This window comes from Mycteria americana, chromosome 1 (assembly GCF_035582795.1).
Source record: "Mycteria americana isolate JAX WOST 10 ecotype Jacksonville Zoo and Gardens chromosome 1, USCA_MyAme_1.0, whole genome shotgun sequence".
NCBI classification, from domain to species: Eukaryota; Metazoa; Chordata; class Aves; order Ciconiiformes; family Ciconiidae; genus Mycteria; species Mycteria americana.
Genome location: NC_134365.1, coordinates 105313052 through 105329814, shown reverse-complemented (window position 1 = coordinate 105329814; position 16763 = coordinate 105313052). Strand labels below are relative to the sequence as shown.

Here is a 16763-nt window from a genome sequence, read left to right as displayed (position 1 = left end):
AGAGAAGGTCCTACGCGTTATGTTGATGGCACTCAACCACCAATTCTCAATCCTGCTGTTTCTCTTCTTTCTTGTGGTCCACATCCCTGAAGCTGCAGAGAAGTTTATACAAATCAATCTAAACCTTTATACCGTAATGATGACATTCATGACTTAATCCTAGATGATCAAATTGAATCGGGCCTTGGCAACAGCAAGGTCGGGCCAGGAGAAGGAGCCTCGTACAGGTTGGACAAAATGAATTCAGGTGTCCAGGGAAGTCGTGTGTCGTCCCCCCCAAAAACCCCGAAGGGAGCGAGGGCCACCAGCTATGCAAGACCTGCATAAGGCTCGTGGGACTCCTGAGGCGCACACGAGCGGAGCTAGGAGATTATTTGGAGCGACTATCACAGATGCACACTCAGATCTGCTCTGGGCAGTGGATATTTTTGCAGCACAGTCCCCATCTACTGTAGGCCCCCTCAAGCCAGTGCCTTTATTTCCGTCAGGTACAAAAGCCGTCTGCGGTCGCGACGTGGCCCCCGCGGGGTCCCCCCACACGCAGCCCTTGACTGGGGAGGGACAGCGCCGCCGCTGAGCCGCCGCGGGAACTACAGCTCCCATCAAGCGCTACCGCCGCCATCTTTGTGCGGGGCTGGCCACGACGGCCGCCATCTTTGGTTGGGGCATCACCCCCTCTACCCGCGCCCGCCGGCGGCGCACCGCGCATGCGCAGGGCGGTGCTGGCGGCGGCGGCATGGGGCGGGCGGCGGTGGCCCTCTGCGCGCTGGCGGTGGCCGCCGTGTGGCGACTGGAGCCCGCTGCGGCGGGTGGCCCGGCAGGTGAGCGGCGCTCGGGGTTCCTCACGTCGCCCGGGTGTGCTGGTGTTGCCGGGGGAGGGGGAACGGGACGCGGCTTTGAGGCCGGCGCGGAGGGTCGGTGGCCCGGGCGGGAGCCCGCGCATCCTGTGAGGGCACCGGAGGGAGTCTCGCTTCCTCCTCCTTCTCTGCCCGGCCGGGCAGCTCCCCCGGCACCCCGGGACGGCCCCCGGGCTGCAAGGGAAGCCGGGAGGAGCCTCGGCTCCTCCCGGCTTCCCTTGCAGCCCGGGGGCCGTCCCGGGGTGCCCGACTCACTGCCCCTTCCCCGGTCCCCCTCATCTGGGTGGCCCCGCTCCTTGCCCGTGACGGCTCTTCTTTCCCCCGCTTGCTTTAGGCACGCTCTGGTTGGGCTGCATGGACTGGAGAAGTACTGGAGCGTGGTGCATTGCTATGGCTAGCTGGACCAGAAATCATGTTCAGCTCCCGCTAGTTGCTCTGGTAGTTTAATAGATTAATTCCTTTGACTTTTCCCTCCTGTGTATTTTAGATGCCAAATGGAAAACAATAACTGACCAAATCAAGAAAGCAGTGGAAGTCTATAAGCCGTGTGTAAAGGAGAATTGCAGCTGCCACCAAAGGTGAGCAACTGGTTTCCTTTTGACTGCACAGGCCTCTGGCCATGAGAGGGAATACTTGTGCCAGCACTGATGGCTGGGAATTAGCTGTAGAATATTTGGGCTCTAAAGCATCACATCTGCAGCCATCATAGGTCATGGTGCTTGCAACGGAGAGGTTATTTATGGCACTGTGTGAAACTGGTTGCCCTCCATAGTTCCAATAGAAGGTGTGTCCACCTGCAAACTGATTGCTCTCCTTGTTGTCCTCTGTGACTGAACAACAAACACTATGTCAGCATCTTATATATGATCACACAATAAACCCATACACAGTTGGTGATATTTCTGTGTTAACAATCCGCTTCTGCCTTCTCTCTCAGTGCAACGTTGCTAACAAACCTTTCTCACAGGCTTTTAAAAGTGGAAGAAATCAAGTATGCGCAAACTATTTTAAAATAGCTAGATTAAGAGAGATTGTTACAGAACACAAATTCATTTGGTGTCATAGTGTGTTGTACTTTGCTCACTCCCTGTGCTTGGACAAGGCTTCCAGTGGAAGAGGGGAGGGGAGAATTGGAGGAGTGCCCTTTCTAGGGATTTTAGCTCACTGCTTGTGAGAATTGAAGTGGCAGTGGATATTTAACTACCTGATTTTCACATGACCAAATATGATCTAAGAGGAGCTCATTCAGGAAGACACGAGTCCTGTTTATTTTTTTATAACTGGAGCATTATGCTAAATGCCAGGACTCTGCCTAATCTTCCTACAGTGATACAGTGCAGAGAGCTGGAGACTTGTATGTGGATGCAAGACCACTGTAGGGGGTACAAGTGTAGACATAGCCAAACCAAACTTCCCTTCTGTTCCCACTGGTAGAGCATGACTGCAGCATGGAGAATATTACAGGTGCATAGGTCATCACTGTTATGTGGGTAGGGACTGTAGGACTGGGTTTTTCTGGTATCTTTAAACAGTGTTTTTATTTAAAGGGGAAGAGTGAATACAGGGAAGAGTCAAAATATTCTTTTGTCCTTAAGATTTGGATTCCAAATGCAGAAACACAGATGCCCAACTTTAAGCCTTCTATTTAAAAAATACCAGGTGTGCTCACTCATTTTGGGGGTCAGAAGAGTGCTATATCGGCTTTTAATATCAGACGAGTCGTGTTGGGCAACTGTTTGTACGCTCTGTTTGGAGTTTTTGATCTTCATTGCTCTGGAAACATTGATGAGGGAAAATCTCTTCTAGTTTAGCCTTCTAGGCTTTTTCCTCAGTTCCAGTTCAGATACAGCCTAAAGACATCTCCTAATCTTTAAACATACACTCCACCATCTCCTGCCCACCTTTGGGAAGAACAGCTTCCCAAGTGGTTACAACCTCCAAACCTGCTTCAGAACATGATAGGCAATAGTAACATGAAGTTATGGTTGCTGTGGGTCTTGAAACCTAATTTTCACTAAATTTCCCCTGTATAACAGATTCTACTTGTGTCTAGCCTTCTGTGACTCAGTGGCCAAGACTGGACGGTCCAAACTTTTTTGTTGCTACCTTTCAGTTGTCACTTAGGTTACAATGACATGGATGTGCCATAAAACTGCAACTTTCTTCCTGTTCTCAAGCTTATTACATTTGCATCCCTGCCAGACTGCTTATCCTGTGGTCAGTCCATCTGCACAATGGCAATTCTTTATGTAGTTTTACTGTTTTCTACCTGATTATGAAATAGCAGAATCCTGGAGGTTGGAGGGGACCTCTTGAGATCATTAAGTCCAACACCTCTGCTCAAGCCGGGTTGCCAGGACTGTGTCCAGTCGGGTTTTGAATATCTCAAAGGACAGAGACTCCACCGCCTCTCTGGGCAACCTGTGCCAGTGTTTGGCCACGCTCAGAGTGGGATCACCCCTACAGTGTTGTACTGTTGTACTAAACCAAGGCATTGATGCAGTGTCTACCAAAAAGTGGGGAGGACGTCTCCATGGCTGTTACAATCTGACATTGTTCGTTAACTGCTCCAAGCAGTTATATCTGAGGACCTTTAGACTAAATTTATATAAACTGCATCCTTCTTTTGCATTTGCCTATATACCTTAGGTTTATGCTTTCATACTGCATTCCTGGAGCTCACTGGTGATGTGCAAGACATCACAGAATACATGCTACATAGGCCTCTCCTCCTGGGCTGGCTTTCACTGCACACAGCATTATTTGGTGATGCTGCTCCTTGTGACTACACTCTTACCTTCTTTTTTATGTCTAAATAGCATGATATTGTGTGAGGAGTTTGGTCTTGGTGTGGCCCATCATTCATGGAAGGCCAGAGCACAAGCTTCGCAACTCAAAGGTTAAGTGAGCTGAAGGCTTTTACTTATAACCTGCCAGGGTATGTAAGGTCCTTTTGGGAGAGTAACTAGAGTTGTCCATGTTGATTTAGCCTCAGAGTCCTGTGCTGGGCTTTCTGTTCGGGCAAACAGCACATAGGTGGTCAAAGAGTGAAGCTTGGACCTTTTGAGTCTCTGAGTAACAGCTCTTCCAAGTGACTTAAATTCTCCATTATGCCACATGTAGCAGAGCTCCTGGAAGCTACATGGAGCTTGTTTTAGCTAGAAGTCTCTTCTGTATACTGCAGTAATTTAATGCACAGTGTCTTCCCTGTTTTACATAATAATGGCTGATTGTTTTGTTTCAGTGTCTGGAAGCAGGACCTGGCTCCTTTTCAAGGTGGCATTTCCAAGGAGATAATATCAGATGTGGTGAGCCGGAAGCTTGGGACACACTACCAAATCATTAAGAACAAATTGTACCGTGAGCAGGACTGCTTGTTCCCTGCAAGGTAAGAGCTGTGCAGGAGATATCATCTCCCTAGCTGGGACGCAGGAGTACTTCCAAATCTGCCAAGTTGAAAGTCACTGAGCACAATGATATTTCAGAGGTCTGAATTCCTTATCGGAGCAGGAGCCTAGAAAATTAGGTAAAAGGCTTAAATGTAGCAAGAGGTAAGTGTCATTGTTGCACTTCAGGGTACAAAGGGTTGGTTGGTTGTAGGATCCCAAAGAAAGCTGCAGATCAGGCCAGATTTAACAGGATGGGTTGCTTCGTCGGTGTCTGTACTGCATTGGGGCTTAAAGGCTGCTATAGGCAGTTCTCAGCCTGCATCGTGGTATGGCTCAGACTCACCGTCTCTTCTGCTCCTGCGCAGAGGGAAAGGCCTGCAAGAGACTGCAGGATTCTGCCTTCTCCTTATAGCTCTTTGCCATGTGTCGTTTCTCCGCAGATGCAGTGGAGTTGAGCACTTCCTTCTGGGGATCATCAACCGCCTCCCTGACATGGAAATGGTGATCAATGTGCGAGACTACCCCCAGGTCCCCAAGTGGATGAAACCTATTATCCCAGTCTTCTCCTTCAGTAAGGTGTGCATACCTTTAAAAGCTGAGCATTTCTGAGACATGCATGTCCTCCTTTCTCTTGGGAACGTATTTTTGAGGATGGTTCCCCACAGATTTTCTATGTGTCAAAATTGCTTGCTCTTTTTTGCTCCTTATGTTTCCTTTCGCTTCCAGTTTTCTGGCAGACAGACTTACAGATTTATTCAATGGAACAGTTTTTTCCCCTCATTAGCTCCTCTTCCAGGTCAAAAAATGTACCTCTGCCACAGTGGAATGATGTACAGCTGGATGCGATATGTGCCAGCATTGCTGTCATTTGCTACAATGCCGATGTTAAAATTCTAGCTGTAGTTTATCAGCATTGTTAAGGATTTTTGATCATCAGTCAGCTGTCATACAGTTAATCTCATTTAATATGAACATTTGAGTCCTCTCTTTTGGTACCACAGATAAGTGTTTCTTATCTTCTTTTCTGTAATATTGCTGTCTCTTGTGAACCCTTTTCCCCTGGATTCCCTTTTCCATCTCCAAACCATGCACATGCAGGCAGAGGTGCACACACAGAGACATTAGTTCTCTGCGTCTGTCTTCCCAGACTGGAGAGCCCTCCCGTGTGTTTTCCTGCCTGTCCCATTGTTAAACCTGACTGTAGCATAGTGCCTCATCCTTACCAACAAAATACCGTTATACCTCAAGCTTCAGCTAATCTTGCTTTACCTTAGCGTACGCCCAACGTGCTCAAATCCTGCACCCTCACTACCTAACCCTGATTGTGATCCTGTCCTTGGCTGAAGCCCAGCAGACAGTAAAATGCAAAAAGAAGCAATAAACCATTTGCTCTTGCTAGTTCAGGCGCTATTCTGTTTTGGCTAACTTGTAGCGTCTTACCTAGGTCTTCAGCTCATGCAGGCTGAACCCTGATACAATCCATAACTATTGCCTGGTCTATTAGTCTATCGCCTAAAACTCTCTCTAGAATTTCAGTACAGCATTGCAAGCGCTGTCATTCAAGAACCATGTTCACTGCCAGATGTTGTAGTAAAGCTAGCTGTATTGCCCCTTGGCCATCACACAGCCTTGACTCTAGCCAGCAGAACCCAAGCTGATGCAGAGCAGGTTGCAGGAGTTTAATCTTTGCAGCCGTATTCATCATCCTGCCCCTGGGTGCCTTGCAGGACCCTGCAAGAAACTGAGTTCTCCAGTCACTGTTGTCCAATATCTGAACTGTAACCTCAGCTCTCTCCTTAACTGAAAGCCAGTGACCCAAGCACAGCTCACATTTAACCAGCCAGTGTTAGTCCCTACTAGAATGAGGAAGACTCCAGGATGCTGGTCCAGGGTCCTTTCTAAGGCTGAAAGCATAAGGGATTGCAGGATTGTCCAGTTCGGCATCTTGCAAGGCCGACCTTGCAAGGTGGTGGTGGAGCTGTCATGGTTTGTTATCAATGCCTGTTTATAGCAAGACTGAGAAGGAGCAGATCACAGAAGCCCACACTTATTTAAGTTGGAAGGGACCTCGAGGTCACATAGTCCAGCACCTCACTCGGAGCACGACCAACTAGATCAGGGTGCTCCAGGCTGTGTCCTGCCCAGTCCTGAGCATCCCTGAAGACAGGGTGTCCACAGCCAGTGTTTGACCTCCCTCAGAATGAAAACATGTTTCCCAATATCTAATTGGAATTTCCCTTCTTGTAATCAAAGCCCGTCCTGTTGCCTCTCATTCTGTCTCTGCACTTCTGAAAAGAGTCTACCTCCATCTTCTCTGAACTCTCTCATTAGGTAGTAGGAGACAGCATTTAGATTCCCCCAAGCCTCCTATTCCTGTGCATGAACAAACCCAGTCCTCAGCCCCTGTTTATATGTCATGTGCACCAACCTCCTAGCTACCTTGGAGGCCTTGGACTCTCTCCAGTATCTCCAGGTGACAGATAGATGGATAATTGGATAGGAAGTTTATTACTAGTGCAAGGAAGTGGCCCATAGTCTGGTTTCATGAAAGGGTTTACCCTTACTTAAGTGCTGGTCTTCCCTCTGATTATATGGGAATTTAAGCATCCAAATAGGAGTGAGGAACTGAAATTCTTACATGACCTCGATATTTGTTACAGTGAATTGTTAAGTGATCTCTAGGAAGGCTGGAATGAACTGAAGTGTTGGAAACTTAAATGTCAAAGTGTCTATAAGTGCCTCTATCTCCAAGGAGATAATAATGCCAGCATTTGTAGCTACATATAGCTACAAGTCTTTAGAAAGGTGAGTGGAGCTCAGGTCTTCTGCTGTTTACTAATCAGCTATATCATGGATCTCTTTTGTTATTTTCTAACATGAAAGTCCCATGTTGTCCTGCAGCAAGACATAGACTTTTTAAAATCATTGAAACATTTCAATATTGGGTTGTCTTCATATGAACCCCAGCAACACCGTGGTGACTGCAAAACTCTTGTGGCTGCTTATGGAACAGTAACGGAGAAAGCCAACAGAACTCCCAGAAGGGACATTTATTACTGGCAGGCCCAGTCAGTAAACTGATGTAGATATTACCCTTATTCTTACATTACTCTTCTTTTTCTTAAGACACCTGAATACAATGATATCATGTATCCTGCCTGGACATTTTGGGAAGGAGGACCGGCTGTTTGGCCAATTTACCCAACAGGTTTAGGGCGCTGGGACCTCATGAGAGAGGACCTCAGAAGGTAAGTTTTGGAAATGGTTATGTGGAGGGGGAGGTTTAATGGAAGACAAACTTACAGTAAAAGCCATCTAGCACTGGGCAGCATTAGGGCAACGTTGAAATCTAAGACTATAGGTCTGTTGGCCTGTGATCTGTCCTGCTGCCTCTCATTAACTACATACAGCCTCACTGCTGTATGAGAATTCTCCATGGAAACCTGGGATGATGTAATTAAAAGTTATAATTAGCTTGTCTGTTTCCACCACTTTAGTAAGGAATGCAGAGGACAAAGTATACACATTCTTCATGCTATCAGGGCCAGATTACTATCATTTTTGCTGGGATAGGGTTTGTCAATAAAGCAGCAGTTATCTTTTGCCTGCAGAAATCTCCCCTGACACATGGAAATATTTTCCTTTGTTTCCAACGACTTCTGTAAGAGCTGTGGTTTGTTTTTTACTGCAGGGATGATCCAGGATGTTTGTATAAGCTACTTGGAAGGGTAAAGGAAAGCCTCCTTTAGATCTGCTTTTACTTGAGTATTGTTGTGTAATAGAGAAACCTGGAATCATTCCCAAGAATCAAGAGTCATTACTGGGCTTGAGAGTAAGACAGAAGACATTTCTGACTGAAAGTCTTTCTTTTGGCAGGATCTTTGACTATTAGCCGCATAAGGGGCTGTTTCCCATAGAAAGTGACAAAGTGTGCAACAGTGAGTGAAGGTAGAAACGTAACAAGAAAAAAAACACTTTGGTGTCAATCACTTGACATCAGAATGCAAGGCTGAATGTTTCCCTCTTCAAAATCTGAAGATCTATGGGACTAATCATAGCTGAAGCCTAATGTGATATAATATAATGAAGGTCCAAGGCATTTACTTACCCTTTCTTTCCCAGTGAACCCCCCTTGTGTCACTGGGTTACAAGCAGATGCAGAGCTTGACCTGTGCAGATCAGGATCAGGAGCTACATGTCAAGCTAGGTGAAACAAAAAAGTGCAACAAAGAGTTCCTCAGAGGGAGGCAGGTGACTGCGCTGACAGAAATAAAAGATGTGCACAGCTATTTTGAAGGACTCATTTAGATTTAAAATGAAAATTATTTGGGAAAACAATGAACCCCTGTGTTTTAAATGCAAAACACTAGGCAGGTTTTTGTTGTTGTTGTTGTTAGTTGGATTTTTTTTTTTAATGGGAAATGACAGTGGTTAGAAACTAGTCATTTTGCACTATCCGTATTCAGTGAAGTACAGAAAAATAAAGCAATAATGCAAAAAGTGGATGCAAATTTTAGGTAAATTTTAATACCCTTAAAGATTTGGTGAGGGGGTTGTGTGTAATTCACTGTTTTGGCTGAAAAGTAGCCTATGTCATGTTGCCTTAAACACAATATTCACAGGAAAACCTGTTTCCTTGGACCTGGCTGAGAGTTTTTTCTGCTGTAATGAAGAAAGTGATTTCCATCAAAAATGAAGAATAATAAAAAGAGATCATGCTGTGAAAACTGATGAGAGCACTGTTTCATGGTTATATTAAATCATTTATTGCCATGTATAAACAATATTTTCAGATCTGCAGAAAAATGGCCATGGATGAAAAAAATCTCTAAAGGATATTTCCGAGGATCCAGGTGAGCATATTTACCTATAGCAGAAGATTCTACCAAAATATGCCGTGACAGCTGTCTGTATGCAGAAATTGCTGTATCTCCAAGACCTAAACAAATGTAACCCAGAGTGTATTTTTTAAAAGTAAGGAAAGCAAGACATTTTGTACAGCAGCATTTCACCATTAGTGATTCTCCATAAGAATTGCCATTTGCAACTAGTTTATTATAAAAATCTAATATTGGAAACAGAAGTTTTGATGGATTTGCTACGTTATTTCTTAATGAGTAAAACTGTCACACTAGGAACCAGCTTGTTTTGTTCTGTGAAGGGAACTGCAGGTTGCATGATACAAATTTAAAGATTTGATATTGATGTGCATGCTTCTTGCCAGCGTGAATACTTTATTCGCTGTGCAAGTGCTCAACAGTGAATCAACAAGTATTCTTGCATTAAATTACCTGAGTGGTGGGGGATAAGAGAGTAGATTATTTTTTCCCTCTCTCCAGTGACACTTTGAAAAGAGTGTTAACCCCTACTCCTTTTTGTTCCTCCTCCATCCCCAGTAGGGATGGATTTGATATCTTACTAGGTAGGCTCAGGAGATGATGAGGAGTGAGTCTCAGGGATGTCATAACCTTGTTTATCAGTAGTGTTTTAAATTCGTGTCAGAGGGATCAAGTGCTGAAAATGCTTAGTATCTCTTAGCTCTCTCTCTGACTTGGAAGGGAGTTAAAATATTTGGCACCCATCAGGATAAGGCCTGAAGGAAACAACATCTCTGCTGACTTGTCCTGGGAATTGCTTAAATAATACCATTAAATATTCAGTAAGTGAAATAAAGAAACGTGGCCTCAAATAATCTCGGTACACATAACTCATTCTTTTTTGCTAGTATACCCTCAGACAGAAATACACTGTATGGTAGGCACTTAATGTTTTCGGGGCACACAGGGAGGTCAGCCTCATAAAGGGGCAGGGTCTTGAGTCCTGTAGTTTGTTAGGTGTGTTGGGTCGTGTGGATTGGCAATTACTGATAGCATTTCTTTTGCAGAACGAGCCCTGAGAGAGATCCCCTCATTCTGCTGTCCCGAGAAAATCCAGAACTTGTTGATGCTGAGTACACCAAAAACCAGGCTTGGAAATCTGAGAAGGTGTGTGGGTGTTGTCTGTCTCCTGAGTGTGAAGACCAGAAAGGGTAGCATTGCAAGATGGCTTTGATGATTGAGATGCGTCTTGTTGGAGAGTTGTGGGTGATCCTCTAGAGTGGGGAGGCTTGTAGTTCTCTTGATGGCTGCATCTCTCTGATGGATGAAGGGAAGGAGTCTCTAGAGCCTGGCAGGCCAAACATTTTTCTTCCATCTACACTTTTTGTTCAGGGAAACCAGCACACGTTAAGAAAATGAACCTGTGCCAATCCCCTCCTCTTCCATTACAACAAAATTAGCCAACTCTTCCCCTTGTAGCCCCAAGCTGCCTGTGTGGTGTTGTCAGTCTTTTTAAACCTTTTTCTGTCATTTCCATTTCTTGGTCTTGTTGTTGATAACTTTCTGATAACTTTTTAGTTCTGTACTTAGTTTACAGTCCAGCTCTCTCCAGACAGTATTGGCTAATCCAGTTACACTTGGCTTCACATAGTCCATTGTGCCAAGCTGTTCTCCATTCTGTAGCTGCCAACTGAACATTATCATTTAATGTGTTTGTGCTGGCATTTGCTTACAGGCAGTATGTAATTTACTGAACTTTTTTTGTTGTTTGAAGGGCTGGGAATTCTTCATGATGATTGTAAAAAGCCCACCAGAGAAGGTTTTCTCAGAAGTGGGAATGGAGGGTTTTGAAACTTCAGCTTTGTTTCTAACTGAGAAGGAAAACAAATATGAAATCACCGTATAAAGCTTAATGATTGTTTTAAATTCTCTTTATTTTAAGGACACCTTAGGAAAGCCTCCTGCAAAGGAAATTCCACTGGTTGATCACTGCAAATACAAGTAAGAGTTTTGATTAGTAAAGCTGTTCAAGGGCTATGGGTTATTTCTTTCCTTGCATGGTGTAAAGTCTCATTTTATTTTAAGGTCTAATTCCAGCAACCAGCTCCATGCAGACAAGAAAGCTTATGAACAGACTTAAGGCAGTTGCAAATTTGGGAGCTTAGCATGGCCTCTTTCAGTGTCAGCTTTCCCCTGTCAGGTTAGGAGAAATAAAGTGCTTTGTGGAAAGTAAAGGTCTTAGATCACTAATAAACATATAGATCGAAAATTTTATTTTAATCAAAAAGGCTTTCTATCAATTTTTCTTTCTATTCCTGTACCAAGCTGTGTGTTCAAAATTATTTTTTCAGTGTTACAGTGATAGCATTACTGTCTTCAAAGACATAAGGAACTAAAGAATCATGTCTTCATATGCATACTGGGGCAAGTGTTGCCACTGGATGTATACAGTAAAAGAGAGAACCTGAAATATGATTGAGCAGATATAGTGTTGATTCATACTTTGTATGTTGTTTGGGAGAATGTGGTTTTGATTTACAAAGGTTTTTATTTTTAACTACTTTAGGGAGGGGGTTTTGGTATAATATTCTTGTGGGTTTCTGTGTAAAAAAAAAAAAAAAAAAAATATAAACTCTTAATGTGTATGCACTTGTATGTCTGATGTTGTGCTTTTTCTTTTGCTTTAAAATTACCTAGTTACGATTCTACCAGCTAGAATCTGCTGATATAAAACTCAGTCATTTGGCTGGATCTGTGTTTTTGTGCAAATGTGATGGACTTGTCTCATTTTATATTTCACTAGACTGTTGCCCAGATTTCTGCCTTCTGTTACACATAGACTTCCCAACTCCTGATGCTTCCGAAGCCCCTCGTACAGTATGGGCTGAGACATTCTCACACACTTTTGTTGTAGCCCAGGGTCTGGTAGGGTCAACATGAACTTCTCGCTGCTTCCTTCAGCGTAGGTGCTATAGCAGGCTGTCTGAGAGCAGCCCTCAGTGACTTGGCTGAGGTCACGGATGGTGGGAGCCATGTCTGGAATTGGACAGAGGCATTTTCTCACTTCCAGACCACTGTTCTTGTTACACCTCTGCATGTATTTGTTCAGTTCCTAATATAACAAGCTCCTCATCCCTGCCTTGAGCTCCTAGGTAATACAAAGAATGCAAAATACTTGTCACTTACGGCTGAACTAAGTTTAGCTGTAATTCCCATCTCACCCCAAATATATATAATATATAATCCCCATCTCACCCAAAATAGCTTCATTAAGGGAAGAATTCCCTTCCCCCAGCCTAAAATGCTTGACTTCAAAGATCAGTTATATGTACTGAGGGGTTTTACCCACAGGAAAAACAGCTTTCCATATAATTGGAGAAATGTGGGTTTAAAAAAGCAAGCAACTAAGCAAACAAACATCCCTCTGAGATACAGTTTGCTAAGAGAAATCCTCCACCAGTCAAGCCCACTTTACTAACTTGGCAGAAAATACTGAAAACAAAATTGTGGATTCTTTGTTATCTGCAAAGTCCATCTGTTGTGTGCTAGCCTGTTTAACCTCCTAGGGTTGCATTCCCAAGTTAATATGAAACAATTAGATTCAGATTAAAGCACGATCCCAGAGGAAAAAAAAAAACGAAAAACCAACTGAGATAGATGTGGCAAAGCAGAGCAATGAACAGAAAAGCCCACTGCAAGACAACAGAGAACTGGGAAAAAGCTCCTTGTGGTAACAGTCTCTGAAGTGTAGAGTCACAGGGTCAGCGTCCATGTTGTGACCTTCCATGCCTTGTTGGCAGTTGTCCGTGAGGCTTCTTTTGGTTTGTTGTGGGCAGGTGTCATTATCAGAGGTAAAGCAGCACGCCTTGATTTTCTCCCTCAGTTTTGACAGGCAGCAGAAACTCACCTAGCACATCCTTAACTTCAGCTCACCTTTCCTGTGAGGAGCTTCAGATAAATGTCTTCCTTTTGTTTTAGTGACTGGTGCTTTCAGTGTGAGGGAGACCCCCCAGCTGCTCCCTGTGAGGGAAGGCTGACTGCTACTTGGAGCCCGGTTTCTTAGTGCATTTCCTCACAAAATGCCAGGTGTAATCAGGTCCATCTCTTTGCTTCTCCTTCTAAAGGTATCTGTTTAATTTCCGGGGAGTGGCTGCCAGTTTCCGGTTGAAACACCTTTTCTTGTGCGGTTCACTCGTCTTTCATGTTGGAGAAGAGTGGTTGGAGTTCTTCTACCCCCAGCTGAAGCCTTGGGTCCACTACATCCCAGTCCGATCAGACCTCTCGAACGTCAGGTGTGAGACCCCAAGTGTGCTTAGTGGAGCATTGCATGCCGCAGGAAAACTGCTGCTGTGTTTGGGAAGGTGGTTTGGTTTGTATTGCACTAGGAAGTGCCCCCACTCCTAGGCATCAGACGAAGGCTCTTGGAGGTCATGTTCTTTTCTCTTTATTACTGCCCCCAAAGAATCCTTTGCTCATATTACTTAGAGAGTACAGTTTCACTGGGGTATGGAGGTCTATCACCCTCACTGAAATCAGCAGGCACGAGGCACTTATATTTGCAAGTGGGCCCTGCAGCACGGATAAGGGAAAGTGGAACGTATCAGTGAGGCAAAAATGTGTTAGCTCCCAGATTTCAGCATGCCGTCCAGAACTGATACAGAACAACTGAGAATGGCAGGTTTCTTCTGTGCTCTGAAATGAGGAGCACCAGTCCCTCACTCAGTTGTAGATCCTTAATCTCATCCTCCGCACTAGTTTAGCGAAGGGACAGTGTTGTCCATTGAGCTAGTTGTTTCACAGCATTTTTTTGGTCTTCATTTTAGGGAGCTGTTGCAATTTGTAAAGGAAAATGATGCCATAGCACAAGAAATTTCAGAGAGGTAAGTTGTGTGTCCTTTCTGGCTATCAGGTAGTCTTCTTCCAAAGCATTTTCTTATGCAGCTTTTGAAAGGGTTAGCTATCAAAGGCAGCCTAGTATTAATAGGGTGCAGTATAACTGATATTCTGCAATAACAGCAGGAGGGTTGGAGAACTCATAACAAGCAGCGGTAGAATGGGAGAACAAGATTATTTGCTTAGGTCTTTGGTTCAGATGTGACTCATGTCAGGAACCCCACTGAAAGCTATCAGAAGTTGGGAGCTTTCGTCTCGGTATGAGGTGAGTTGACCCCTGGGAACTGTCTGCGTTACAAGCATTATGTATCCAGGCTGGCAGCAACTGGCTTCTGAAGCAGCACGCATCAGTGCTGCTCAGGCTGTATCTGATACGTGAAATCTGATATTTATTATCCCAGATAACAAATACCATCTTGAGGATAACAAAAGCACTGCAACTGTCAGAGCTGTGAGCGTGAATGAAAAGTGTGAAATTAAAATAGACGGTACAGAGCAGTGCATGTTGTTCCTCATTTGAAACACAGAAGAGTGAAAGTTGATATACATATAAAACAAAACCAAAGACTCTTGTAGGAACTGGAAATTGGTTCTGACTGTGCCTTGTGTGTCTCTAGGGGACGCCAATTCATCACCGAGCACTTGCAGATGGAGGATGTTTCTTGCTACTGGGAGCATCTGCTGTCTGAATATTCCCAAGCCTTGACTTACAAAGTGAAAAGGAGGAAGAGCTACAGCGAGATCACTTCTGAATGGCTGAAAACAGAACTGTAGAGACTTCTCTGTTTTTTCTCTTCAGCTCAAACTGATCTCTGTGGAAATCTGAAGATCAGCGTATCTTCTTTCTTGTTCTCTCAGACTTCTTATCTTTTACACTAGAACTACAGAGAACGGCAATAGGCTAACTTTGAAATTGCTCCCATACAGTGGGACTGGTTATACTGTCACAGTAAGAACATTAAGTAGAATGTTGGATTATGGCTATTTAATGGGGTGGTTATGCTAGTCTCTGGAAGAGGGTTGTTAGCATTTGGGACTTAGTTGCTACCTGTCTCAGAATGATCCTAAATCCCATTTGGTCAACGAGAAGCCTTTTTGTTCATTTTACTGGACTTTTTACTAAGTCCTGTGTACTTGTGAGCGAGGTACACAGACTGTCGGCTACACTCAGCTGGGAGATACGTGCCCCTTTTTTTGTAGATGGTCAATGTTTTCTCACCTGTGTGATAGCACTTGGGATATTAGGTGTTCTCTGACAGAAGCAGGTACTGGGATTTGGGGTAATCTTTTTAGATGGCTTAGAGCTTAATTTTCTGATGTTTATGTCAGGTTTTTAAAGAGGTTGATGGTAAGGCTTTGATGTGCCATTGAAAGGACAAATGATCCTTGCACAGTTGAACTACCTACCTCATAGGGGAGCGGCCGGTGATGATGATGTTGCTGCAGTGCTAAGCCTGAGTAGCAGACAGCCAAGCAGTTGGCAACTGAGATAAAGATGGTTCATCCTCTGACAGATGAGCTGGGTGCCCGTACAGCCATGCAGAACTGAGCCCTTATTAACAAGCTCTTCCCGGTCAGCTGGCCAGACATCCTTAAGAACCCAGAGAAAGTATATGTGAAGTTAGTCAGCTCTTCTTTTTTCCAGGTGTTCACAGGTTCTTTGCTCTGATCCCCTTCTGTAATCTTTCTAGGGTTGCTTTTTTGTTTTTTTGTTGGTTTTTTTTTTTTTTGAGGCTGGTAACATGTCTTCTCACTTCAGTATTCGCTTTTCTTTCCCACAGCAGTTACACTCCTTTTCTCATCTCCTTCAGTCTGGTTGAGGGAATGTCTTCAGCCACACAGTGGCAGCTACTCCTCACATTACTCACTTTGAGTTCAGTCACAGGTTGCTTGTGCTCACTGTATTTACGCCCACTACAGGCTGCTCAGCTCCGACAGAGTGCAATTTCTGAAATGCTCTATGGCCCCTGAGTTGAGAGGCCTGGTAGGAGGCAGCATCTTCTCTGGCACCCAGGCAGATGCTCAGAAGAGCGTGGGCAGCAGCGCGGGATCCCAGGAGGGCTGCTGCCTCCCAGGTGAGCACCCTTGATGATAAAGCGGCCTCAAGGCGTAGGAAGCAGCACATTAATGGAAGGGAATGATAGCAACAGCTCGTGGACTCCTCTGCAGTCAGTTTGGAGCAGAGAAGAAGAAAACGCTACAAGGAACAATAACGCTAAGTGCACCTACGCACGTATGTGCTTGCGCAGAGGCCTCGCAGCGCTGCCAAGCCCTGGCACACAGATGTAACTGCCAGACCTATTCGTCAAGTGCTGGTGGCCGGAGCAGCGTGCCAGTTACGTGCCTGGGTTATCCCAGCCTGCAAAGGAAACAAATCGGGGTATTAAAATGGCCTGGTTTCTGAGGAAAAGAACTGTGCAAGAGTGGAAGCAGTTTTCTGGTTTTGCATTTCTAGCCAATGGAGATAGAGTACTCTGAGAAACTGGAGCGGCTATGTTGAATATCTTTAAACCGTTTTTAATGAAGTGCTTTTGGAATAAAACAAACGAAAATCAAGTTTTGTTGGAGGCGTCATTGCTTAATCAGAATGGCAATACAAGATGTGGATGGCCCCCTGATCTTTTATTACTGAGGCAGCGAAGCGTCTCTTTCTGTGTTTTCTCTTTCGCAGTAATACTTGGGCTGTCTCTGCTTCCGTGGCGGGAACCTTCCTCCCGTCACTCGCCTGTGCGCGCTGGGGGCTTTTCAGCCCGATTCCTTTTTTTCCCGCGTTGCCCTTAGCAGAGAGGAGCACACCCCCGGCCAGG

At 44.8% G+C, this 16763-nt stretch overlaps 1 protein-coding gene across 2 annotated transcripts; it reads left to right on the top strand.

Moving 5' to 3' along the window:
* Positions 1-698: 698 nt before the first annotated feature.
* POGLUT1 (protein O-glucosyltransferase 1) lies at positions 699-16544 on the top strand. Of its 2 annotated transcripts, XM_075516035.1 has the most exons (11): positions 699-821; positions 1345-1435; positions 4102-4245; positions 4687-4822; positions 7373-7494; positions 9040-9099; positions 10131-10230; positions 11006-11064; positions 13188-13355; positions 13887-13943; positions 14574-16543. In XM_075516035.1, the coding sequence occupies exons 1-11, from the start codon at positions 737-739 to the stop codon at positions 14728-14730; spliced, it is 1179 nt and encodes a 392-aa protein (XP_075372150.1). In that variant the 5' UTR covers positions 699-736; the 3' UTR covers positions 14731-16543. The 2 variants fall into 2 exon arrangements, with proteins under 2 accessions (XP_075372150.1, XP_075372161.1); XM_075516046.1 differs by lacking the exons at positions 699-821; positions 1345-1435 and adding an exon at positions 3661-3756 and having other exon boundaries at positions 14574-16544.
* The last annotated feature ends 219 nt before the right edge of the window (positions 16545-16763 follow it).